Source organism: Macrobrachium rosenbergii, chromosome 8 (assembly GCF_040412425.1).
Source record: "Macrobrachium rosenbergii isolate ZJJX-2024 chromosome 8, ASM4041242v1, whole genome shotgun sequence".
In the NCBI taxonomy this organism is placed as follows: domain Eukaryota; kingdom Metazoa; phylum Arthropoda; class Malacostraca; order Decapoda; family Palaemonidae; genus Macrobrachium; species Macrobrachium rosenbergii.
Window position 1 is genome coordinate 70,245,008 of NC_089748.1, and position 27,327 is coordinate 70,272,334.

Sequence of the window (27,327 nt, forward strand, 5' to 3'; positions counted from 1 at the left end):
CTCCGCTTTATATAAATTATTGATAGTTGTTCTCCGGTGTCTGGGGTCCTAGTTTCCTCCTGAGGCCGGCCGCAGTCTCGTAACTCTTCGCCAAGCCACTTGTTTACGGAGAGTTTTCTGAAGACGTTATGCCTTCTGTCTCGTTCTCGGCCTGTGAACATCGTCCCGGAGCGATAAGTAGGTGCGGAATAATTGAGACAAGCCTTTTCCGCTTTTAGCTCGGAATTAGTGAGGCAAACTTTTCCTTTAGGGGATTCGTTACCTTCTCATCCCTTTTCGACGGTTCCTGGTCTACCGTCCCTAAAGTGAAGTCAGTAAAAAAAAAAAAAAAGACCACCTTTTTTAAACCAAGAAGACCCGCCTCCGGGCCCTCAAGGACGTCTCGGATCTCTAATCCGTGCCATCTACGAGTTTGGCCTCGCCTTCTGAAAGGGACACGGCCCAAGCAAACAATGTGAAGAAACCCCCTCCTTCCTTTGTTGAAAACTCTTTACGGGTCTCCTTATAAGGAGCTCGTTATGAAGGTCATTGTCAACCTATTAATCTAACTATCTACGTCATGGATGGATCACCTGTTAAGTCCTGCTCATTGTTCACGGAATTCCTGCCATTCCGGACATCTCCGCCATCTCCACCTTTTTCCTCCAGTCTGGGGAATCTTGGTGCCTTCCCCTTTATGCTTCCTTAGCATGAAGGCACCCTCCTGTCGGGGTGGGCACACGGAGGTTGGTGGAAGGGCATTTCTTCCCTTCCGGTCTGGTATCCTCTTATCCGGTTTTACCAGACTGTCAGAACGAGCATGGCATCTGTCTGACAGGATCCATAAGTGAGCCCTCAGCTAGAGCTGGACACATCGTCTCCTGAGGACTCTAACGGAGTGGCAGGCGGAGAATTCCAAGTTCACGCCAGCTGTGGGGGTCTTACCGTGCTCTCTTGAGAGCCCTGTTTCTACCCCCTTGTGCTCGAATGTAGCCCCTCTTATCAACAGGCTTGTTTTGAAAATGTATCGCTGAGGCATTTCCGGGAGACAGATATCACAGATACATTCACAGTGATTCTTCTAACCCCGGACTACGCTTGCTAATTTATTCAGCGACAGCTCCCTAAGCTTCCCGAGTCAATTTTCGGAAGCTGAAACAGGGTGTAAGTCAGGCTTGCCTGCCCGCCTTTGAGCTGAAAAATCTTGTGAACAGTTTCACCTGGAGAATTAATCTTTTCCCAGGTGGCGTTGTTACGGCCCATCTGGGGCTACTATTGTTACCTAGAGCCTCGTTCTCATGGGTGTCTACCCTACGAGCAGAACGGGCTGATCTTGCCGGGACCTGTCCCAAGTCCGCAAGAAGTTCATGTAGTTCAAGAGCCCCTGCTCAGGCGGTGGTGCAGGCTCTTCAGGTCTCTGCCCCAGACGGTCGCTTGCTCACTCCCAGCCTCCACCTCGATGTGTGCGGGTTCAGCCAACACATCAGCCCCTTGTAACGCCCCTCTGTGTCTCTGCCTCCCCACGGGAAAGAGATAGCACGTGCCCAGAGTTTCTTTTGTTTCATACCAAAACCTAAGGAAAGAATTTTCACTAGACTTTTGGCAAGAGGCTCTGACCCTCAGGATTATCATAGAGCAGGGATGCATCCTACTCCTCTCCAGAAATTGGGAAGGCTTTCGCTACACGGAGGGCAATCAAGCCTCCTCCTGTAGTATTTCTCATATGGGTGGGAGGCTGTACTGCTTTTGGCCACTGAACTTCAGTTCCTGGGCCCAGAGTATAGTTATCAGGGCCCGGGGTGGAGCTGGACTGTTGTTTCCCCAATCAGGTTCAATCAGCCTCCGGCCAGAGTTCTGGGGTCTTTGCAATGGCCTGTCAGGCTTTTGTAGTCTGCCAAGGAAGTTCCTCCACTGGAAAATTTTTCCGGCGCGTGTCCCGCTTTGTTTTCCTTATTCATGCGGTGAAAGTCTCGGTTGTTACAGTCTTGTGGGGTTCGGATCTTACTGCGCCGGGAGCCAAACCACCTCTATAGACCTTTCCGACGCTTCCTTCCACATCTTGGTTGCAGAAAGGTCCTATCCCTTCTGGGATTCAGACTCGGGAGCAGGCGCACTTTCAGGTTCATGCCCTCCTCAGTGCGGCTCCAGAGTCTTTGCCAGTTTGAACAATACCGTTAGTTCATCAGCTCCGGTATTAGGAGGCTATGCTAGCTGCATATCTAGTTGCCTGGCTCATTTGGGCACCCAGCTGCCGGGAACTGCCTGAGGGCGCTGGTCATTATATCGGTTTCTAGAGTCTTTGGGCTTTATAACTAGGGAAGGAATCCCACCTGATTCAGGAGGGTAGCCTTCCGTAGTTATGAATCCAGTGGAAGTGGAAAGAGTTAGCAAGGGCATCTTATCATTTCATCATCTCAAGCATACCTCTCCCCGTGCCCAAGAAAAGGTCCTGTTTTCTCCAGTTTGCTTCAGTGACGGTTCTCCTTCTGAAGTCAAACTGAGTTTATGACCGGGGTATGGTGGAGTCCAGGACGGTCTCCTTGATTCCTCCTGCTTGAATAGTGGCCTCCGCCTTGCACAACTGTCAAGTGCTTACCGAAGTCAGTTCCTCCAGCTTTCCTCCGGCCTCAGTATTCCCACACCACACCTCTCTGGCGGGTGAGGTGGATATTTTTTGGCCCAATGGAGTACATGGTACTTAGTCGGTCACGTTCCGCAGTTCCATATCAACGCTTTGGAGGGCGGTGACAGTCTTCCTGTCCTGGAAACTTCTTCCCCCCCAAGAGGTTTCCTTTAGGCTGGTTCTGAACAAACAGCAATAGTGCGCCATGAAACAAGTGGTTTTGGACTCGAATTGCTTCGTTCAGGCTATGGTTCATTCTTTCTCCATAACCAACAGACGCAGGTGCCTCTGTCTACCACCCTTCTCGTAGGGGTCCAAAAAGGTCACTGCTTTTTTCCCTATCCAGGGCCTCCCCTGGTGTCGGAATAGTCCTTAGGCGGAGCGCTCATTCAGGTAGTCTCTTGACCTTTTCCTGGGCCTGGAAGTAGGTCTGTTTGCAACCCAATTCAGCCACAAACTATCAAGCTGTCCCGTCTGGTATAAACTCAGCCTACGTCAGCCCCCTCAAACTCTGATGTCCTGGCTTTGTGGTCTTTGTGAATCTTACAGTTTAGGAGGAAACTGATATTGGTCCTGTTATTACTGTTTTCCTGAAATCAGCTTAAGGGATCCTACTCTACTGCAGTATGGTTCTGCAATTAATAACTAGCACTCTTCACATAGTTTTCGAAGCTACAGTACCGATGCGACCGCATTGGCCTCGAGGAAAGTGTTTTGTTGGAACCAGACTCACAGGCCCTTAACTTTCATCCCTAAGGTCTGTGTTGTCTAAGAACAGTACTCAGCCCACATTCGGTTTCATGGTCTTTGAGTAATGTATCGGAGTTAGCTTGTAACCAGCAATCATCTTGTTCTTATCTTTCCTTGTTAAGGAAGTCCCAAAAATTTTTAATCAGCTTAGCTTCTAGTGTTAGTTTTCCTGTTCTGTCTGCCCTGTCTGGCGGAACCAATCAGTTTGGTTTGTCTGGCGGAACCAATCAGTTTGGTTTCCCTCATCAGGGTAGTGCTGTGAATTCCTCAAAACTTTCTATCTACAATTGAAGGTCCTCATTTTCGGTGGTCACCTTAGAAAGTACTCCCTTTACAAGGTCTGTTTCTGTGTCCAGTTTTCTCCCTTGCAGGCTTTTAGACAGGACCTCACGCAATTTTGTCAGGTCCTCTCCTTTAAAAAAGGGGGCACTGTCATTGGGTCTGCTATTAGCAGGAAGTATTTTCTTAATACAAGCCTATTCAGGTGCTATTCTAAGCTCATGATCTTAGACGGTGACCACTTACATTATTTTCATTACATGAACTTAGAGGACCTTACTTATGTTCAGGGTAGAATTCTCCTAGTTTTCAACGTTTCTATTTAAGTCTTTAATAGCATAAGAATGATGTTTATTTCTCTATAACTATTTCACCGGTGACATTGGGACCTAATCCAGAAAAAGGATTTTGACAAAGGAAAAAATCTATTTCTGGAGAGGGGCCCGTCACCCGTGACCCACCCCTGTTTTTAATTCTCTCCTCCCTTGATAAACTTCATTCTAGTGAGGTGGGTGCTAACATGGAATGCTGGTTGTTGCCTTGTATACAGTCCGCGAGTAGTGCATGGGCTTGTATCGCACCTCTCTCGTTGGGACTTTTGACATTGGGAATCTCTATAGGATAAGGTTCCCGTGTTTTTGTAGTTCACCCTTTTTCCATACACGACTCCATCTAGTGGAGTTGCTCTGGGGGTAGTAACTCCAGCATTTCATTTAGCTTTCTCTGGTATCTAGCAACGGGAATTACCTAGAAATAATGCTGAATGGACTATTTCACTCAAGTGACACGGGCCCTCTCCAGAAAGATTTTCCTTTGTCAAAATCCTTTTCTGAGTCCAGTCCTCCGTCAGCCGGTGAAATTCCATTACAGCACGAATTTCTAGGTATAACCTTGCTAGATATACCAGAGAAAAAGAGCTTTCAGGAAAGCTGGGGTTACTACCCCAGTCGAGCGCCTTCCAGGAAGGCGCCGGTATAAGAAGGTGAGGAATTACCACTACCACGGAAACCTACTGAAGATCTCTCCCTATCAAAATCCCGAACGGAGCGGTGAGCCGTTACAGCCCCCACACCAAACACTCGCCAGGACGGCGACACCAGCGCCACCTACCTCATTCCATTTTCTAGCACGTGAATTCACGGTTTCTTTTGTGTGCTCTTTTCATTATTTTGGATTTTTCTGCTTTCTACGATGGCATCGAGCAGCTTTACCATTTCCAAGTTAAGTACCATCTTCTTGTGGGTTTTGTTCTTTTTTGGCTGTTATGGTCTCGCATTTTCATAAATATCGAGATCTTATTATGTCGCCACGGCGCCCCCAGCCAGCCATAAATGACGCGGGCGCCTCCTTCTGTTCTTTTCAGTTGGAGTCGTCTCCCTCGTGTTATAGATATTTTGCCCCTTGGTTCCCTTCCTGGTGGTTCTTCATGTGGCTCCCCTGAATTACGATCATTGGCCTACTGGCCTTTGTGGGAGTGATGCCCTGTCTAGGTACCCCCAGGTTGGGTTCCTATTGTTTTGGTCTTACTAGGCTAATTAATTTTGATTGAAGATGGTGCTCTCTTGTAGTTTTATTTTTTTATTTTTATTGTTTTTATTATTTTATTGAGTGGTTTACTCGGTGCTGGCAGCAGCCTCAGATCTAACCGCTTCCCGTGGGTAGGCTACGCTCTCTGTTGAGCACATTTTAGTTTTTATGAGTGATGGTTATCTTGTGGAGTAGGCTTGTTGGTTTCCTTCCCTTGCCCTGGGTGGGGAGTTCAGGTTGAGGGAGTTTTGTTGCTGTTTTCCTCCGGGATCGTTTTTCGGTGGGCAGAGTGAGCCCCTTGGTTCTCTTCCTCCATTTGGGGAATCGAGTTCTTGGGATGTGTTTCCCTCTAGGCTAGGTCGCCCCTTGCCCGCCATTCTCGATCCCTGCTGGTTCTCGCACAAAATTTCTCCTGTTGCTTCCTCCTCCCTTTGCCCTCCTCGTCCTAGCCTATACTAGGTTAGGTCCATATTAGGCTTCGCCTAGGTAGGAGTCGGGCTTCGGGTTGGTTGCTTCCAGTCATATTACCCTCCAAGATTCATGGTCTGGGAGGTATGGTGCAGCTGAGCCGGTGAGCTTCCTCCCCGCCTCCTGTTCCTTCCTGGTAGCCTACTCTCCTCCTTCCCTCCTCCCCCCTCCTCCTCCCAGCCTTGCTCTACTCGTGCGGTGACGCTAGATGGCGTTTTCTCTCCGAGTTCCGGGACTTCTTGTTGGTTGAGGGATTCGCTCCCTCCCATATTGTCCCTAGCATCGCTGTATTGGGTTGGTGGTTTGTTTACTCAACGCTTCCGAGTCACTCCTTGTCTCCCGTCGGGATTACGTTGATACGGTATATATATTGCTTCAGCCTATGTTATGAACATACGAGCATTTTACCCGTCTCTTTCTCCGGCGGGAAGTAAGGACGGAAGGTTTTTTCATTATAGGGAACGGATCCTCCGCCCTCTTGAGTTCTTACCATCACTTGTTACTGTTTTTATTTTTAGATAAGTCTGTTATCTACAGGAGTACTCTCCTTATTCATTATATATAAATACGTGAGTCCGGTCCTATACCAGGGTCTCCGCCGTTATTTTACTGGCAGCCCTTATGGTTAGTTCCTGGTCTCTCTTTCCTTCATTCCCGGAGTACTCGGGTCTGAAATCCCACCTTCCCACTCTGTGTAATTTAGAGCTTATTGGCCCAGTTTATGTTAGGGAGTTCTTCTCCGCCGGAGTATTCCGTTGCAGTTGAATTTCCCGGCCTCGCCAGCTTTAGTTTGCTTTAGGGTGGGAGGTTCATGTACTTTTCTACTTACAGACTGTTCGCTGTGAGGAGCCGTGCACCGCCTCCTCCAACAACCTTTACGGTCACGTAGTTTGCCGGACCCACGCTGGTTGTGCGTCCGCCTGGATGACCTGATTGTTTGCACCCTGATGGTTGTGAGGTTTGCTTCGCTCTCTGCACAACTGTCCAGGATGAGTTGGTAAGACAGTTTTTACATTACTCCTGCTTTATGCCCCTCATATTGTATATTTATACATTGTTTATGAGGTTCCCGGAATGGTTTTCGCCCTTAGCTAATTGTTGGTTTTTTTACAGGCGGACGAAGCTTCCAAGAAGTCTGCCTTGGAATCCCTCCGGCCTGGGTGGCTGGGTTTGGGCGAAACGCTCACGTCGGGAAGCCCTACGTCCCGACGCTAGGTTGAGGGACTTGCTCTACCCCGCGCACGGGTGGCGGCCGTGAGTGCCTGAAGATCTGGCCACCCTATCATCCAGCAAATCCGGGATGAGACCCAGCCACCCCAAGCGGATATCCTCTACGCTGAGGTCTCGGAGGATGTTGCCACGATTAATCTCAACCTGGAACCGATGAATATAGAGCAGGACCAGGTGGTAAGTGGTGAGGTAAGTGAGGTTGTTGGGGCGGGCCCCCTTTTTTGGACTCCCCTGCTTCATCTATTTCTTCTTTGCAGGCTTTGTGAAGTCTTCCTCCTTGGGTGATAGAGCTCCATCTGCTATCCCTGGGTTGAAGTTGAAGACTTCATGGAAGGCGAAGGCTACAAGTCCTCGACTTCCAAGAAGGCATTGCCCTTCCCCGTCGAAGGCTAAGGTCTCAGGACCTGTAGCCTCCGGGAGCAAGTCTGGTTCCTCCAGCAAAGGCGCGAGTAAGAGGGCTGCAAAAGCCAGGCCCTCCTCGCCAACCTGCTTTCACGCAGAGGCCTTTTGCCAATCAGCTTTATAAGCTTTCACGGAGGACCTGGATTCGAGATTTAGCGAAATCTTGAGAAGTTGCCAGTCATGATAACATACTGGCGGAATGGCTCACCCACCCCAGCCGAACCACAGTATGTTATCCCCGACACCGCGGACCTCCGCGGGCTCGATGTCGGTAACCTTGGCGGTCGCTCTCGGGCCATCCAACATGATGGCAAGCTGACACTTGATGGTCTTGGCACGAGACGGTTGGAGGAATTTGGAGTTCTTCCCGATCTCCTGCCCTTACCCAGGCTTCGTGGAGGCTCACGGAGGAAGCTTGATTCGGTCGGACAAGGTTCCTAGGGAGACTGTCATCGTCCCTAGGAGACCAAGCTCAGTCGGCCTCCTGCGCACTCTGACGGAGTGGCAGGCAGACAACACGGTTGACTCCTTTCAAGGAACTTTACCATGTTCGCCTGGGAGACAACCCTTCCCACCCCCTGCTTGGACAAAGTCGCTCTGGCTACGGCCCGAGCGTGCTGATGGTAACCGTTACCACAGCTAAGGAGACAGACCCTACTTCCCTGGTATTCCCAGGAAGTAATGAGTTCTGGTCAGACGCCCCGTCCACTTTCACGGTCGGGAAGCTGGACCTTTCTGCGCTTCCACGCACTTCAGCGAGCAGCTCCCCAAGCTGCCGGAAGCTCTTTGAAAGCGGAGTTTGATGCCGGGTTAAGTTAGCCCGGTCGTTGAACTCTGTATGCCTTACTGAAGCTACTGCCGCCTCCTGCTCGGACGAGCCCTTCTTTCAGGTTTTGGCTAAGTCCTTGCTGGCAGGTTTCCAGTCTGACTTATTTGAATTTATCATGGCCAGACTGGAATGTAGGAAGTTCATCTTCGCCGATGCGACTATCCGTCACGAGCCTAACAAGCTCGTGAAAAGCTCGATCTGGGGGACCTAACCTCTTCCCCCTGAAGAGGAGGTCACGAGTGTTATGGCCGAGGCTACACGGGCCAACCAGAGTCTTCGCTCTCGCTGGGGTATTTCAGCCTATAAGCGTAAGACCCCAGAATCGGCCGGCCCCAATCGAGAGGAGGTAAACGCTCAGGAGGCATAAGAGGCCCCACCATCAGGCGGTAGTCCAAGCCGCCCCGGTCTCGGCAGTGGCGCAGCCTTCCACTTCTAAGGCTCACCCACAACAGTATGTGCTGGTCCAACCAGCTGCACCCTCCTATGTGGCTCACCGCATACAACCCCACATATGAGGGCCGTGGTTATTTTCACGGCCTTAATAGGGTTGCAAGGGGAGGAAGAGGCAAAGCCCCTCATAGAGGGAAGCCCAACACCACCCCAAGGGGAAGACCTGGACGTGGTAGGGGGAATAAACCCGCTCCCTCCCACTGAGAGAACACAGGTAGGCGGGTCGCCTGTTTTGGTTCAGGGACCACGGGACCTTCAGCCCTTGGGCACACAGCATTGTGTCCAAAGGCCTAGGGATGGAGCTGGATCAAAACCCTCCTCCTCTAACCAGGTTTTACCAGCCACCCACAGCAATCCTAAAGGATTATGGACAGAATTGCTCAACAAACGAGCAATAAAAAAAGTAAGGCACCTAAAGTTTCAAGGCAGGTTATTCACTGTTCTAAAAAGACTCGATCAGCAAAGAGTGATCCTGGATCTGTCGCGCCTAAATCTCTACATAAAATGCATACCGATGCTTACGGTAGCTCAGGTACGGACTCTACTTCCGGCGTGGAGCCGTCACCACCTCTATCGATCTTTCAGACGCTTTATCACGTCCCGGTTGCGCTGAACTTCTCTCAGTTCCTCGGTTTCAGACTCGGGAATCAAGCCTACCCTTCAGGGTCATGCCCTTTCGGTCTGAACATTGCGCCCAGGATATTCACAAAGCTGGCGGACACGGTAGTACAGCAACTCCGGTCTCAAGGGATATCCTAGCAGCATATTTGGACGATTGGATAATTTGGGCACCAACAGTTCCGGAGTGTCAGAAAGCCACGTCCATAGTCATCAGTTTCTGGAGTCGCTAGGTTTCCAACTGAACAGAGAGAAGTCCCGCCTGACCCGGAGTCCCGGGTTTCAGTGGTTGGGTCCCAATGGGATCTGTCATCTCACACGCTGTCCCTTCCGCCTCCCAAGAGGAAAGAGATAGCATCTCTCACCAGGAGATTCCTCAAAATCCATCAGCATCCCGCCGGTCCCAAGAAAGGGTCCTTGGGTCTCTTCAGTTTGCCTCAGTGACAAACCTGCTATTAAAAAGCGAGTTAAAAGACATAAACAGAGTGTGGCGGAGTCGAGCCAATGTCAAGCTCAGAGACAAGGTCTCCTCTATCCTCAAATCTTAAAGACAAGGTTGCGACCGTGGGCCTCGGTCAAAGGCCTGTCCAATACAGTTCCGCTTCAATTTCTCCGCACTAGTAGTTCACACAGACGCTTCCTTAAGCGGCTGGGGGGATATCACCAAAACAAAAGTACAAGGAACGTGGTCCACAAATGTTTCAGCAGTTCCATATAAACACTGGAAGCTATGGCGTATTTCTAACTCTGAAGAAAATCCGCCCCAACCGGATTCATATCAGGTTGGTATTGACAGCGAGTGGTAGTTCATTGCATCAACAGGGCGGCCCAAATCAGGCCGAGTAAAACCAAGTAATGGTTGCTATCTTCTCCCTGGCAACAAGCACGGCTGGCACCTGTCAGCCACCCACCTAGCGGGGGTAATGAACGGTGGCGATTCCCTGTCCAGGAATGTCCCGTTGGAGACGGAGTGGTCCCTGGACGGAATCTTTCAAGTGGGATTTGCCGCCGGGTTCCGGCCTCCAAGTGGATCTGTTCGCAACGGAGAGCAAACTTCAAGCTCCCCTGTTATGTGGCCCCCAACCTGGACCTCAGGCGTTCGCCATAGACGCAATGACAGTAGATTGGAACAGTTGGGAGAAGATTTATCTTTTCCCCCAATAAACTTACTGCTGAAAGTTTTACACAAACTCAGGACATTCAAAAGGTCAATTAGCCCTAGTAGCTCCCTATTGGCCGAAGAGCAATTGTTCCTCTTCTTCAGGAACTGGGATTACGGAGTCTTGGATTCCCAAGCCCATTCTGACTCAGACAGTACAAACAAGACTGTGTCAGCTTCCTCAAGAATTCAGAATGCCCTAGTTTTATGGACTTTATAAAATTGGCAGCTCAAAAGGAGCGAACATTGACCCTGTCAACACTCTGTTTTTAGAATCAGATAAAAGAGATTCTACTATTAGACAGTATGACTCAGCAGTCAAAAAAATTAGCCTCCTTCCTAAAAGCATCTGAAGCCAAAATCATGACAGCTAATTTAGGAGTTTCCTTCTTTAGATCATTGTTTGAGAAAGGCCTTGCTCGGCCACTATTACCACAATCAAGTCAGCATTAAAGAAAGTATTTCTTTTACGGCTTAAAATCGACCTCACAGATTCCTACTTTTCATCTATCCCCAGAGCATGCGCCGTCTGAGACCAGTATCACGCCCACAGTCTGTTACGTGGTTTCTCAATGACGTCCTCAAGTTAGCATCAGAGATGGATAACTTTCATTGCTCTTATCAGGATCTGTTAAGGAAGACTTTATTTTTGATTAGCTTGGCTTCAGGTGCTAGAATCTCAGAGCTGCTCTGGCTCTCACTAGAGGTGATAATTATGTGAACTTCCTCCTGTCTGGGAGAGGTCCTCCTTTCCCCTGACCCTAGATTTTTAGCTAAGAACGAAGACCCACAGGACAGGTGCTCTCCCTGGAAGGTGGTGCCCTTCCTCAAGACCAGTCTTTATGTCCAGTTTATACACTTAAATCTTACCTTTTAAGAACTCCACAGAGTAAGTCGGGTCCTCTTTTTATCAGGGAGAAAGGTGGTACTCTTTCACTAAATGCTATAAGACAACAAATTTTATATTTCATTAAACAGGCCAACCCAGATTCAATCCCCAAGGTTCATGATATTCGAGCAGTTGCTACTTCCATTAATTACTTTCATAATATGGACTTTTCGGAGTTATCTAAATTTACGGGTTGGAAATCACCTCAGTGTTTAAACGCCACTATTTAAAAACGCTTTCAAGCCCTGAAATTTTCTACCATAGCTGTGGGAAGTGTCATCTCCCCACCTTAATTAATCATATCCTTGTCCTTTCCTTTCCCCCGCCCGCCTGCCTCATTTACTTTTCTGCTTATTCTCCTGGTTGATTATACCTCACTGCCTGGCTCTCATATTGATGTTTCTTGTACCTGTTGATGGAAAAAGTGTAATCTGACATGCCATGATTGTTTCTCTTGTGGGGTACTGGACAGTTTTTATTTGGCTCCACGTACCCCAGATGAATGTATATATTAATGCTAATTGATTTTGTCTCTACGTGTTTAGCCTAAGTTTATGTGTATAGTATTAAGGTTATATTTGCAGTTATTTTGTGCGCTTTTCATGTTTCACCTTGCTTTAAGTAATTTAAGGTTTTTGGGGCTTTTTCTCCGTCATGCCGGGGACCTGCCCATGTTTCATAGTATTAAGTTTTTTAATGTGCCTTAGATTTAATATGCCTTAGTCTTAGTGTTCTTGCTACGGAAGAGATTGCTTAATTAAAATTATTTTGGTAAAACTTTGCCTTTTCTTCAGATTACCTCTCCATTTCTTTTTCCTGGTAGTTGCAGCCTGGCATGATTCTCTATCACGATTTCACCGGCTGACACGGGACTGGACTCAGAAAAGGGATTTTGACAAAGGAAAATCTATTTCTGAGAAGGTCCCGTGTCACCCGGTGACCCTCCTGCATTACCTAGTACTCTCCCCCTCTTGCACATGCCAAGTCTGGGGTTAGTGCTAGCATGGAATGAGGTAGGTGGCGCTGGTGTCGCCGTCCTGGCGGTGTTTGGTGGGGGCTGTAACGGCTCACCGCTCCGTTCTTGGGATTTTGATAGGAGAGATCTTTCGAGTAGGTTTCCGTGGTAGTGGTAATTCACTCACCTTTCTTCTTATACCGGCCTTCCTGAAGACGCTCGACTGGGGGTAGTAACCCCAGCTTTCCTGAAAGCTCTTTTCTCTGGTATATCTAGCAAGGTTATACCTAGAAATTCGTGCTGTAATGGAATTTCACCGGTGACACGGACCTTCAGAAATAGATTTTTCCTTTGTCAAAATCCCTTTTCTAGTTTTTGCCTGACTGCCTCCGACTCCTGAGATTCTTCCTAACTTATTTTTGTATGAGTTACAATTCCTCACTCGTTCAAAAAGGTCCAGAAGTCTGACAATTGATCGTGCAGTTCCTATACTCCGATCATTATGTCAGAGGCATAGTACTCCTTCTTGCTCTTTCGACCAGGAGGAGTGGCCCAAGTGTGGCGAACTCCAGTCAGTTCAGAGGCTCACTCAGATTCCTCCCTCCAACAAGTGAGTCTTCCTAATGTAAAGGACCAATGGTTTGTGTATCGTCTAGGAACAAATCATAATTTTTTAAAGTAAATTTTATTTTTCCTACCTATACAAACCCGAGGTCCTTTACATTACATTTATGTCCGCCTCATGCCACCCCTCAATCTAAAACCTGGGCCGAAAGGCAAATTGGAATGCTTAAATCTGGGCAAGTGGGACTCCTGCCTACTGCAAGGTAGTTACTGCCTAACCACCTTGTTCAAGAGTTTTAACAGCTATTTCCAGCTTCGCTGTAAGTAATTCCTAATGTAAAGGACCTCAGGTTTGTATAGTTAGGAAAAATACAATTTACTTTAAAAAACTGTGATTTTGTTCATGACACTTACCTGACAGATATATATATAGCTGTATTCTCCGAAGGGACCGACAGAAATTCAAAAACTTACGGCACACGCAGTTGGGCCAGGTGGTTAGTACCCATTCCCGCCGCTGGGAGGCGGGTATCAGGAACCATTCCCATTTTCTATTCAGATTTTCTCTGTCGCCGGTATTGTCAACACCTGTTGTCAATACCTCCACTGATTTCGGAAACTTTTCCACTGAGTATTCTGATTGTCTTTTGGTTTTTTGACTTGGATTTGTGGATAGGCATACGCTTCTGTGGACTGTTTTGATTTTGGTTTTGGCTTTTCTTGAACAAGATGTCTGGTTCTAGTTCTGCTAGTTTCAGAGTGTGTGTTGTGGAGGAGTGTAAGGTGAGGCTACTGAAAGCTTTGGTGACCCTCACAGTATGCATGAGATGTAGGGGCATGTCTGTTTGTTGGATGATCGCTGCAAAGGAGTGTGAGTCTTTGCCTGATTCTGAATGGAAGGCTTACGATTCTTACGCACGCAAGTTAGTGTGTGACTGTATCAGGAGGTCCTCTCCAGGAGTGTGTCGGCTGGTGGAGTCAGGGTATTAATTTGTCACCTGTTAATCCTACTAATGCTTCACCTTTCCCTGTAGAGTCGCCTTTCAACCCTGTGATTGCGTCTGCGGAAGGTAATGCCCCTAGCGCAGATTTTGAACTCCATTCGTGCCTTGGAGCCGTCAAAAAGTGATGGCTATTGAAAGTGTAGTGAAGTGCAGTGATCCCCTAGTGTTGTGGAGGGGGCGTCAGATCGACCTATAATGCCTCTAGGCCTGGACCTCTGCCAACTCCCAGGACTTAGGAGTGGGCATGTCGAAAGCCGCAAGAGGGTTACGGGACCCCACCCCCGATCTGGCGTCCCTTCAGCAGGCCATGTTGACGCTTCCCAGGCTGCCCCGGGATCGTGCTCGCGCACGAGTCCTTAAGGATTGCTTCTTGTCCTCCCAGGCGCCTCTCCACGCAAGGGGTCGCGTTCTCAGGTGGACTCTCGTTCTTTCAAGAGGAGCTTCAAGAGGAGGACGCTTCTTCTCCTCTTTTCTCGTGCGCTGGTTTCTTCACCTGACTGGTTGCACGCGACTTGCCACCGCAGAAGAGGACCAGGACTTCTTCTGAGGAGGACGCGTTTTGAACGCCCCAGCCGCCCCAAGAAGAGAGCTGTCGCCGCCCATTGTAGAAGGGGAGGAGGACGCCTCCTTTCCCCTCTTCTTCTCATAAGAGCAGCCCTTCTCCTGAGAGGGATTCTTCCCTCAAGCGTCTTCTCAGGGTATGCAGTGGCAGTTGGCTTCCTTCTCGCTGCAAAGGAGTCTGAGCTTCGTGGGCGCCTCGCAAAGATTTGACGCTGCCAGTTAAGAGATCTAAGAGGTCTCCCTCTCCTGCTCGCGCTTGTCTCTCTCCCCGCGAAGTTCTCGTAGTCGCCCTCATCGCTCGTCGGATCATCAGCTTTCCTTGCCTCGCGTCGTGATGCTCTGGGCTGATCAGGACGCCCCTCTTGCAGCTCAGCTAGCCGCTAGTAGGAGTTCACGCCAAGACGTTCGACATGACGCTCTCTTGCTTCTCATCACGCTCTTCAAGACGTTGGGCAGGATGCCTACCAGGACGCTTTCTCCCATCGGCGCAGAGACTCTCTGCAGGACGCCGCCAGGGCGCCGCCAGGGCGCCGCAGCTTGCGAGGCAGGACGCCTCGTCAGACGCTTCTGTGCAGGACACTCCGAGTTTTCTTCTGCTTCTTCCCACAAGAAGAGGTCTCTTGCCGGATCGGATCCAAAGGTCTTAGTCTTCCTCAATTCCGGAAGACTTTCTCCTGTCGCCCGTCCTGGCTAAGGGGAGGTTTGTCTCAGGAGTCGGACTTGCAGAGCAGGAGCAGCCCCTTGTCGTTTTTTTCAACTATCGTGTTTTTTGGCTAGTATGCTGAAGGAATTATTTCGATAAATTTCAGCCTTCTACCTCTATCCCCTTCTCAGTTAGCTTCTTCGAAGGTGAGGAAATCGCCAGCTTCCTGCAAATGAAGACTTCGGCTCTACTAGAAAAGCCTTCAAGAAAGTTAACTCTTGGATGGAAGATAGGAAATCTCAAGGCAAATCTTCCTTCGCTCTACCCCCGTCTAGATTGTGTGGGAAAGCTGGGATTTGGTACGAGACGGGAGAAGAAATTGGCTCAAGGGTCCCTTCTTCCTCTCCGAGAAGTAGACTTTGCGAGAGTCTCGTCGATGCTTCGAGGAGGTCTCTCCTTTCTTGACTAAGGTGTCCTGGGCGCTTTTCTGAGACTGACCACCATCTGAAAGGCCTTTTCAGGACTATGGAGGTCTTCAACTTCTAGATTGGTGCTTGGGGCCTTGGATTTGAGGACTCGAGTCCAGATTCTATCTCTCTGGGGAGCTGTCCAGCGTGCTGTCTTGCATGGACAAGGCTGTCAGAGATGGTGCGGATGAACTGGCTTCTCATTTTGGTACGACCCTCTTGAAGAAGAGGGCTTTATATTGCAATTTTGCAGCGAAGTCGGTTTCTCCTGTTCAGAGGGCGGAATTGCTTTTCACCCCTCTGTCTAGCCATCTCTTCCCCCAGCCGCTAGTCAAGGATCTCGCCTCCAGCCTTAAGGAGAAGGCTACTCAGGACCTCCCTGCACAGTCTTCCAGATGTCCTAATGTCCTGTCTACGTCGTGTAAGGACTAACCTCCAGAGGCAGAAGCCCTTCAGGCAAATCTTCCTCCTCAAGATCCTTTTCTCGAGAAGAGGCCTTCAGGAGTGTGGAGCCCCACTAATCCAAGGGGCAAGAAATGACTCTCCAAACCTCCAGACACCAGTAGGAGCCAGGCTTCTCTTGTTTTCGGAAGCCTGGAGAGTAAGAGGGGCGGATTCCTGGTCCCTCAATGTAATCGAGAAAGGTTACAGGATCCCGTTCCTTGAAACCCCCCTGTCCTCAACTCCCAGAGATCTGTCGCCCTTACACTTGCCCAGAGAAGCAACAGATTCTTTTCGATCTGCTGGAACAAATGCTCGAGAAGAGAGCCATAGAGCGAGTCCTGGATTTGGAGTCTCCAGGTTTCTACAATTGTCTCTACCTGGTTCCAAAACAGTCAGGGGGGTGGAGACCAGTCCTGGACGTCAGCAGACTGAACCATTTTGTCATCAAGAAATTCAAAATGGAGACGCCTCAGTCTGTTATAAATGTGCTAAGACCAGGCGATTGGATGGTCTCTCTGATCTCCAGGACGCATATTTTCATGTCCCCATTCATCCTCGGTCGAAAAGTTTTTGAGGTTTGTCCTGGGGGGACGAGTGTACCAGTTCAGAGTCTTTGTTTCGGACTGAGTACAGCTCCTATGGTTTTCACAGTCCTGAGGAGAACGTTGCCAGTGGCTTCATCTTGGGCATAAGGATCTCTATCTGGACGACTGGCTCATTCGAGCTTCATCGAAAGAAAGGTGTCTGGAGGACTTACATTCAACTTTGAGCTGACGAAGTCCCTGGGACTTCTTGTGAATTTAGAGAAATCACATCTGATCCCCTCTCAGTCCATTCTTTACCTGGGATTCAGATGGATTCAGTGGTTTTTCTTCGAGCTTTTCCATCCCAGGAACGTCAGCAGCACTGCTTCGAAAAAGTTCGGCCTTCTGGGAAAGAAACATGCTCGGTGAGGGAATGGATGAGTCTGCTGGGGACCATTTTCATCCTGGAGAAGTTTGTTTCCCTGGGAGGTTGCATTCAGAACCCTCCAGTTTTTCCTTGCGGACAACTGAAGAACAAGGAGGATCTAGAGGTGTCTCTCAAGATCTCTCTCTCTGTCAAGGACCATCTGGGTGGTGGCTCGATCCCGTAAAATTGGCAGAAGGGGTCTCTCTCTCTCTTCAGAACCCCACCTAGTGTTGTTTTCCGACGGGTCCACGTCGGGATGGAGCAACACTGGTGGGAGGAAGTGTCAGGCACCTGGAAGGGGAACAGGTGTCCTGGCACATCAATCTAAAAGAACTGGGAGCGATTCTCTTAGCTCTTCAGTTCTTCGAAAATCAAGTTGCAGGCCGAGTTGTTCAAATCAACTCAGACAACACCACGGACCCTGGCGCCTCAAGAAACAAGGAGGTACTCATTCTCGGTCCCTGTTCCTAATTGCCAAGAGATCCTGCTGTGGGCACATTCGTCAGGTGACAATTCTCACGTGCTTCGTAGCAGGGGTCGAGAATGTACGCGCGGACCTTCTCAGTCGGCAGCATCAGCTTCTTCCAACAGAGTGGACTCTGAACACAGAAGTGTGTCAGGAGCTTTGGAAGCTTTGGGGGCGCCCCCTGGTGGACCTCTTTGCAACGTCAAGGACCACAAGGCTGCCTCTTTACTGCTCTCCCGTGCTCTCGACCCGGGGGCACTAGCAGTAGATGCCTTCTGGGACTGGAAGGGTCTGGACCTGTATGCCTTCCCCCTTTCAAGATTCTGGGGAAGTCATCAGAAGTTTGTAGCCCTAGAAGGGGCGAGAAATGACATGTCGCTTGCTTTGGCCTTCAGCGGAGTGGTTCACAGAGATCATGACACTCTTAGTGGATTTTCCAAGAACGCTTCCCATGAGAATAGATCTTCTCAAACAACCCCACTTGAGAGGTGCCACAAAACCTTCCCGCTCTGGAGTCTGACTGCATTCAGACTATCAAGAAGTTGCTCAAAGAGCGAGGTTTTCTAGACCAGTGGCTAAGGCGTCGCCAACAGGAGAGCCTCTTCCAGTGCAGTGTACCAGTCAAGTGGGTCATTTTAGGAAGTGGTGCAAAACTTAAGGAAATTTCCTCTACCACAACCTCTGTGTCCCAGATAGCAGACTTTCTTTTTTATTTGAGGAAGGAATTAAAGCTGGCAATGCCTACCATCAAAGGCTACAGAAGCATGCTGTCAGCAGTCTTTAGGCATAGAGGCCTTGACTTATCGGACAACAAAGACCTTCATGATCTCCTAAGGTCTTTTGAGACGTCTAAGGTAGCCGTCCTAAGTTACCTTCATTGGAATTTAGATGTGGTTCTAAAATTCCTTATGTCCAAAAAGATTTGAACCTTTACATTCTGCTTCCTTCAGGGACGAACTGAAAACTATTTTCCCTAACTGCTCTGGCGACGGCGAAGAGAGTTAGTGAACTTCAGGCGATCAGCAAGATTATAGGTTTTAGGGGCCTTGATGCGGTCTGCTCTCTGAGCCCTATGTTTCTTGCAAAGAATGAAAACCCGTCTTCCCCCTTTGGCCCAGGTCCTTTGAAATTAAGGGCAGACGGACATCACTGGACAAGAACCGAGGAACCCTGTGCCCTGTAAGGGCTCTGAAGTTTTATTTTACAGAGAACCCAGAATTGTAGAGGTCCTTCTACAATCTTTGGTGCTCAGTTAAGAGCCTGATATACCCCTTTCTAAGAATGCCCACAGCGTTCTTTTTAAAAGAAGCCACCATCATAGATGCCCATTCAGTGTTCAAGACGGTTGAGACCCTTGAAAGTCAAGGCTCACGGTGAGAGCCATTACTACCTCAGTGGCTTTCCAGAAAACCTGTCTCTCAATGACATTCTAGGTGCCACTTTTTGGCGAAGCAATTCTGTCTTCGCTTCTTATTATCTTACTGATGCATCGCCCCACGAAAAATTGCCTCTGGTAGCCAGGGCTCACGTTTCCAAAATGCGATCTTAGAGGGCAAAGCGACTCTCATCCTCCTTTAATTTTTTGGTTAGGTGTGTTTTTAAATATATTAGTGGTGTTGTTTATGGTTGTTGGGGTCTCCACGGTGGTAAGTCGTCCAGTCCTTAGTTTATGTTATGAATTCATGACGTGAACTAGGCTTGGTCAGGTGGTTGTTTTCATTTTGTCGCTGTCACAGTAAGGTCATATGGTCTAGTCACATTGTGGTCTCTACCCCGTTGACAGATCATCTACAGATTTCACCAGCTTTATAGGTCCCTACCTCGGGAATCTCTAGCAAAACAGAAGCAGACTTGGGTGACAGTAATCACGAAATCAGCAATGCTAACAGGTAGAACCAAGGCGTCAACGCCTACATATGTTTGTTTCTAAATCTATTCTGTCTCTTCCACCTCCAATGGTGGGATTCAGCTATATATATCTATCAGGTAAGTGTCATGAACAAAATGATATTTTATAATATAAAATAAAGTTTGTTCATACTTACTAAGTTTAATTCATAGTACCCACCCTCCCCTCCCCAGGAGACAGTAGTTCTAGATTCTAGAAAATCTGAATAAAAATGGAATGGTTCCTGATACCCCCCCAGCCGGCGGAATGGGTCCTAACCACCTGGCCCAACTGTGTGCCACGGGAAGTTTTGAATTCTGTCGGTCCCTTGGGAGAATACAGCTATATATCTGCCAGGTAAGTATGAACAAACTTTATTTTATTATAAAAATATCATTTTAATGATAAAACAAGAGGGAAAAAGCAGTGTGCTGCCTTAGTGTTTTTACCCTACATTGTAGTAGTGTTATGCTGAACTGGGAGTTTCCGTATTACTGCCCAAGGTCACACACTCGACAGGGAGATCACACTCCATGTTACTGATGCTCAGTGGCATGGATGTACTGATAGTCATGGTGGACTCTTCCAGATTGCATCTGGAAAAGGGGCTGATGCGCAGATAGGGTGTCATAAATGATGGGTTTGTGTTAGGAAAATTAATTTTCCTATAAAATTTCCATTTTTTAAATATTTCAGATTACTGGTGATGTTGACCTCCCAACAAGTGAAGTTGTAGAACTTCTTGCTTCCCATACTACTTTGGCAAAGAAGCTGACATGTAGTCATATTGCAAATAAGTAAGTTTGAAACTTTAGACTTTGTAATTCTCTAATCTTTTTGATAAATATCCAATTGAACATGTTGCTATGGGGGAAATGATAGTCAAAATTTGCTAAATGTACTTTTAAAATTCTAAACAATGGTTTTGTATTCTCTGAAACTTTTTTGTTTTGGAACACCATAGTCTCTCACGTTGGGTAACTTTTGAGAATATCCCGAAAACTTGGTGGCTCTGCTCGTGAAAGGACTGATAAGTGAATGTTTGTATAAGAATAAGTAATTGTCAATTATGCAGTTTAAAAACAGCGTTTCAGCTACACTAAAACATATTTACAAATAGAAAAACAGTAAAATGAGCATAAGTAAAGGAAAAGGAAGCATATTTTTGCAAGAAATGTGATTGACAATACCTCACTTGTAACTATTTCCTTGTCCACAGCCCACCCTTAATCTTGCACTGAAGTGTACTTTCTCAGTTATATGGTATTACCAAGTGAGAAAAGAGATGAACGTGAAGTGCATAGTGACCGCTGAACATTCTGGATTGTGAGGAAAATTACTGATGAAGTAACCTCTGCTCAGCAAGACAAGCTCTCTCGGTATCATCAGTGTGCTGAATGGCTTAATGCCATGTGTGCTTATTTACCCGTAATCCGTTACTGTAGTTTTGTGGTGAGATTTTCAAACCTCTTATTATGTGCCAGCCCAAGCCATACACTTTTCACACAGAAATTTGAAGGTACGGTTGCAAAAATTCACTGAATTGTTTTTATTGTTTATTTTTATTGTTTTATAAATGGTTGTATACAAAAGGTATGCTTAAATTGTAGTGTTAGGATAGAGTTAGTGGTAGCTAGTATTGGCTGAGTGGTTAGGACATTACTGTACTATACTAATATCCGCATTCTGCCCCATTCCACCAACCCATTTCATCTGTTAATAGGGATAGGGAAGAGATAATTGTACTTTCTTGGTCACATATTCAACCCTGTCTGTTTATTTTAGAAATCTGCCATGAAGTGTTGTAGTATTGTGTTGTGTTTTTTAAAATAACTAATAAAATATCCTTCCAAGAACAATGTACTAAGGATGATATTGTAAGAGGTGCAAAAGAAACGAGCAGGTAAAAGTTACTGCTGGTTTATTACAGATTCAGGCAGTTTATATCGTGGGCCGACTGGCGCGAACCGCTGAAGACAATGACATTGAGCGTGACCTGAGGTCAAAACAATTAATAATATCACGGTGAACAAGTACAATTTACAATACAAAAACATACAGAACTCCAATATGGATACAGTCTTGATGCCCTGCGAATAAAGAAACATACGATACATAATTTGTGACAGTTGGACAACATATAAAGTTGAAATGGTAGAAAATGCGTGACCTGGCACGTTAGGCGTGACAAGTTGAGTCTGCGAAGAAAGTGGGAAGTCACCAAAAGAAAACTGCTCAAAAAGCGGAGACTTAATTAATATCTTCAAAGCACTGACGGCCGATGTGGTGACTTTTACAAATACTCCCCAACGTCGATGTGTGGCGACTTTACAATATATAGCATATATTATTCTGTTCTGACAAAATGCAAAACAGAAAAAATGATACCAAAGATTGCATTTTCATTACAGTATACGATTCATACTATGTAAATATAGTTGAGCATTAATTTGTATGTCGCCAGAAGAGTTCCATGCCTACTTCCGCCTGATCAGTAGAATGATATTTGTAAATTTTTTCAGCTGATATGTTTTGTTAATACAGAATATAGAGGTGATGGACTCATACGAAAAAAAAAGATATCTCAGATTATGAGTAAATATGTTGGTCCAAACAGTTTTCATTGTCAAAATGGTATATGTACCAGCACACTATTGCTCTTACTGTTATTTCTGATGATAAAATAATTTCAGTTATGCAGTTGAGAAGTTTTATAAAGAGGAAAAATACTGTCAGGCAGTGAGATACTCAAAATGCTTAAATTTTTCTCCTATTGTGTTATATTCATCATCTGAATTGATTTTATGGTAAATTGCTGAAAATAATGTAAATCTCAAGTTGTTAGCTGATAGTAGTTACATACCTGCAATGCTCTTTAGACTTGAAATGCCATTTGCAAGACAACCTTGATAAGGGTTTTGAGTATAGAGTAATTCCAATAGACTTTAGGTCTGCTTTCATTGTAGTAAATCACAAGGCACTTATTTATAAACTTCAGAATCGTGGAGTGGGTGGATATGTTTTAGTATTACTTCAAGATTTCCTTACAGGTAGACAGCAGCAAATTGCTGTTGATGGGATTTTTTAGTGAAGCTAAACCTATTGTGTTTGGAGCTCCATGGCGTAGTGTTCTGGGTCCACTATTATTTTTCATTTATACAGGTGATATGATTGTTGACCTGAAAGGCAAGATTGTTCCGTATTCCAATGATGCAACACGTGGGTGTAGTAAAGTCTCCACTTATGAGAAATGAAGCTATCATTAGCCTCTATTTGGACATAACTGGATCAGTGAACGGTGTAGATAGTGGGGCATGAGGCAGAACTCCAGTAAAATGAAAACTCTGTTGAACAGCATATCTTGTACAGATTTTCCACCCCATCCTCCCCTTCAGGTGGATGGGACTCTGCTGAATGAGTCTGAAGCTTTAACTATTCTAGATGTAACTTTTGACTTATATCTTACTTTTGAGAAACATCTAATGAAAGTTTCAGCAAATGCTGTACAAAAGTTAGGTATTGTTCTTAAGGGCTCATACATTTATAACACCTCATACGTTTATAGCAGTGATAAAATCAGTGCAACCTGTTTTAGGTCATTTGTCCTTCCTTTACTAGAATACTGTTCTCCAGTATGGGTGTCTGCTTCTGCCAGAGATTTATCTCTTTTTAGATAGAGTGGTTCGTGGTGGTAGGTTTCTGTTTCGTAATAGTAGTACAATAGCTATGACTTGGATCATCAACGGATGATCTCATTTGTCAATTTTTCATAAGTTGTATTTTAACAGAGATCTTTCATATTCACAATGGATCCCTGATCCCCTTTCCTGCTAAGAGCAACCAGATTCACTGAACAACAGCACCTTTATGTAGTAAATGTGCCTCGCTGTTGAACTTCTCAGCTCCATAGGTCCTTTATTCCTTACACTGTTGGACTGTGGAACATCCTCCCTGAGGATGTCTGGCAATTGAAACTTCAGAAATTCAAACAAAGATGCATTGTATTACTACCCCGATACAGATCTTTTATTTTAATAATTTACTTACGTTTTATTAATTAATTTTTCAATTTACTGTATATACTCTACTCATGTATCATGCAACTTTTGAAGACCTAATTTGAAGCTAATTTTAAGGGTGTTGCATCATATACAAGATATAAAATTAGCATATATACTGCATCTTTTCCTTTGTGTAATGGCGTACTTGGACCACCACACACACTATACTGTCATTAATAGATTCAACATTCGCTTACCAGCGATGAAGTCCACAATGAGTGGAATCATATACAAAACACAATCACTTAATGTGCAAGACTATTCAAGGGGGACAAATAAACACTGACAAAAAAACAACATAACATTTAATACATAAACCAAAGATTGAAACGACACCTGAACCTCTTGAACATACACAAAATAATTAAAAATACAATTACCCTTAGAAAACAATACCCAAAACACTTACACTATTAAATAAAGAAGACAACACATCCATACTTACACAGGGGGCCCAGAAAGTAGGAGAGGGTCAAAAAGAAAGAGTAACTTAACATTTACACTCTAGTTAATGACAGTAATTAAATAGATAATTCAATATTTTAAGGTCTCCAACAAAATAAACCTCCACGTCTGGAGATAATCCCAGGGTTTTAGGAATAAAAGTGCCCAAACATTAACAATAATGTCTAAGAGTGCCATGATCTCATCCAGTTGCAAACAAGGCCAACAATATCACCTTACCAGCAAGCTGAGAGGTCCCCCTGGGAGTGTAACTGAACCAAAGGTGATGACAGTTGCAAAGCAAATCCTCACGTGCAGAGAAGGGCAGCTAAATCTATATAGCTGACGCAATCAATAAGGCCAGGTGCTTCCCAAGTTAGTGAGCCAAAGCAGTTGCAAACAGGTCAATAGCAGTATATCAAAGCAGCCACAAACAGTCCAAATGCCTTGAAGTGATGGCTCAGAACACAGACTGCCTGCCCAACATCACAGGACCATAAACAATGCCTCTCAAAGAGACGGGCTTGGAATGCATTACTTTAAAAGAAAAACAAAACTGTAACAACAGGTAAACAAGCAAAGGGCCACTGAGGAGGAGACTAAAGACCTTAAGGAACATTGCCCAAATGGCTTAATACTAAAATAACGATTAGTTTAATTAATTAACACAAAAGAAAAAGGTCAACATACTGACAATTGTTTACGTTTATGAGATGTTTAGCTGATCAAGACTACCGTCTATGCTATCCAAATCGGCTGATTGCGGTAAACTACCAAAGGAAATCAGTGGATCTTTTAAAAAGTTATGCTTTACTTCACTGGATCCAATAATATTGTATGTCGTCTCATATTACTATTGTATTATAAAATACAAACATAGCGATCATGCGCCATTTGCATTGTTTAGGTTTACAAGATGTTTAGCTGTTCTAGACTTGGGAACCATCTATAATTTCCAAATCAGTTGATTGAGGCAAACTACCAAATGATTTTTTTACTTGCTAAAAGAAACTATTACTTGAACTATTATTTTTATTTTAGAATACAAAAGTAAATAAACATATATTAACCCTTAAGGGACGGCATAATTTATCAATGTGCAGCACCCCAGACCGGGGAAACTTTGAGGTTGGCAAAATAAAAAAAAATCACATCAATGGAAAGAGAATGACATGTACATTTACATTGTATAAATTAAAAAATTCTAAAAAATTTTCCCTACCTTTCACGAGAAGTTGAAAATGACTATTTACAAACCTTGTGGGGCCTCATTTACAAGACAATCGTAAATTTTACCAACATATATGTTTTTCTAATAAATAAATTTATTGTGTTTTTTAAAATTATTATTACTGCACACAATATCAAAACAGATAAGAAATAAAAGTAATGCTTTCAAATTTTTGCATATTTGTTTGAAAAATGTTCACGTAAATTTATGAAGGAAGATTCAGTAACTTTTTTTTTTTTTTTTTACTTTACATGCTTTTCTAATATTTCTTTTGCAATTTTCTTTGTAAATTACATTTACAACTGACATACTATCGTTAAAAAGAAAAAAACAAAACAACAACCCTTACGTGTATTTACAAGCGAATATACAAAAAGACTCATGTGAGAGAGATGCTGTACTTTATCCCTTCAAGTCACAAGCATTACTGATGGCTGTGAAAAAGACATCTTGTGGCAACTTCACAACTATCATGTCAGTATAAAGTTGCCATTAGTGAATTTATAGCATATAGAAGTATTGGCACCCCCCCTTTCGGATCATTATTACCATAACGGTCGGTAACATTGTTTCACACTGAGGCTCAATCTGTCCCTTAAGGGTTAAAGTAAAAAACATGCATAAAATTATTAATAAACTAAAATCCTCCAAAGTTGCTCTCCGTGTCTGTATCGTTAAATAAAGATTTGAATTCCTTATGCCCAAGCCAGTCATCATACTCATCTTCCAAATCTTTGATAATTTTGTCCTTTTCTCCTACATCTTCATATAAGGCATCGTCTTCATTTCCATCCAAAGCCTTTGCTATTTCACTTGTTTTTAAATGCTTTAACTATCAAATTTGTATCTATCTTAGTTCACAATTCTTTCACCCACAACACAGTAGCAGCAAATCCGGAGCTTTCATCCTCCCCCCTTTCGTAAATGTTTTCTTCCCTTCCAACATCAATTCGTTCCATTTCTTTGAGATGTTGTCTTTACTGTAAATGGCTTATTGATGGATACATCGAGAGGTTGAACAATGCTAGTCAAACCACTGGGAATAACTATATCAATTTTGTCTCTCAAACAGCTTTTAAAAACTGAGTCCTCTAGATGTGACCTAAACATATCCCAAACAAGTAAAGTTTTTTCTTGTAGACCACCTGGCCTTGATGCCCAAACTCTCTTTAGCCAAATCTTACAGCCATCATCATTCATCCATCCTTTTTGTGAACATGGACAACCATACCATTCAGGAGTTTTTGTTTAGGCATCAATTTCTGTTTAAAGATAACCATGGGGGAAAGTTTCGTCCCATCTGCCATACACGTAAAAACAACAGTAGTGTAAAATGTGTTCTTTCATGCCCAGTAGTTTTGATTAAAATACTTTTCTCTCCAATTTTATCATCATTAGCTTTGTAGCGCTTGATTACAGAGCTTAGGAAATTGTTGATTTTTTCTTCCAATTCTTTGGGTAGTTTTTGTGCAATTTTGTTCGTAGGACGAAGTTATGCTTTTTCATAAACCGAGCAAAGTACACCATCCTGCACTTCCTATAAACTCAGAAATGCCCATTTATATTAGGTCATGTTTTAATAAAACCATTTTCTTGGTTTTCGGACACCTACTTTGCCACTTTATCTACTAAATGCGGCCATTTACATTTGATTTGCGATTTGCACATTTATAAGGAGTTACCACTAATTTTTCTTTTTGTTTTCTCCAGCTTCAGACACAGCTTTCCCCAATGCCAAACAGCTTAACAGCTTGAATATTGTTTGTTTTCTGAGCTTCAGGATTCGCAGCTTCGCCTATTTATGGATTTTTCTGTGGAACTTATCAACAAATTATTCACAAAAATTCGGTAATTCGTGGATTTTTTCGTCAAGAAATATTCACTAATTACTGTATGTGCATGTTAGTTTCGTGACTAAATACATTTTTTATGATAAAAAATTATTTAAATACTGTATATATCAAGCACACCCCCAGACCGGACAAACTTTAAGGTTGGCCATTTTAAGAAATAACAAATTCTGAGTATATTTGTTGTGAAATATTTATGAGATTACTGAGATGGGGAGATGCAGTAACTTTTTTGTGAGGTATACATTTTTTCTAATATTTCTTTGCACTTCTCTTTGCAAAACTACAATTATAACTGACATACTGTCGTAAAAGATAAGAACTAAATTAACAGCAATCCCTGGGTATATTTATGAGCAAATAAATAAAAAGATGTCCCGGAGCTGTAAAGAGGCATTACATCCTCTGAAATCTCAAATCTGAATGCATACTGATGTTGTCTTTCCCAGGCTGAGGTAATAAGTTGCAATAAGTCATTTATGGACAATTGAAGTGCTATGAACCTCTTTCCCACTAAATTCATTCAAACAGTATGGCGCATAATACTAATACTCATCTGAGGATTCCCGTCCATCACCCAAAACCTGTAATAGAT

At 44.9% G+C, this 27,327-nt stretch overlaps 1 protein-coding gene across 1 annotated transcript in view; it reads left to right on the top strand.

The window, feature by feature from the left end:
* Positions 1–27,327, top strand: part of LOC136840962 (AP-4 complex subunit beta-1-like) — a 105,828-nt gene that overhangs the window by 48,669 nt on the left and 29,832 nt on the right. Inside the window, exon 2 of the mRNA XM_067107950.1 lies at positions 19,843–19,943. Coding sequence (XP_066964051.1) covers positions 19,843–19,943 — 101 coding nt within the window. The remainder of the gene's footprint in view (positions 1–19,842; positions 19,944–27,327) is intronic.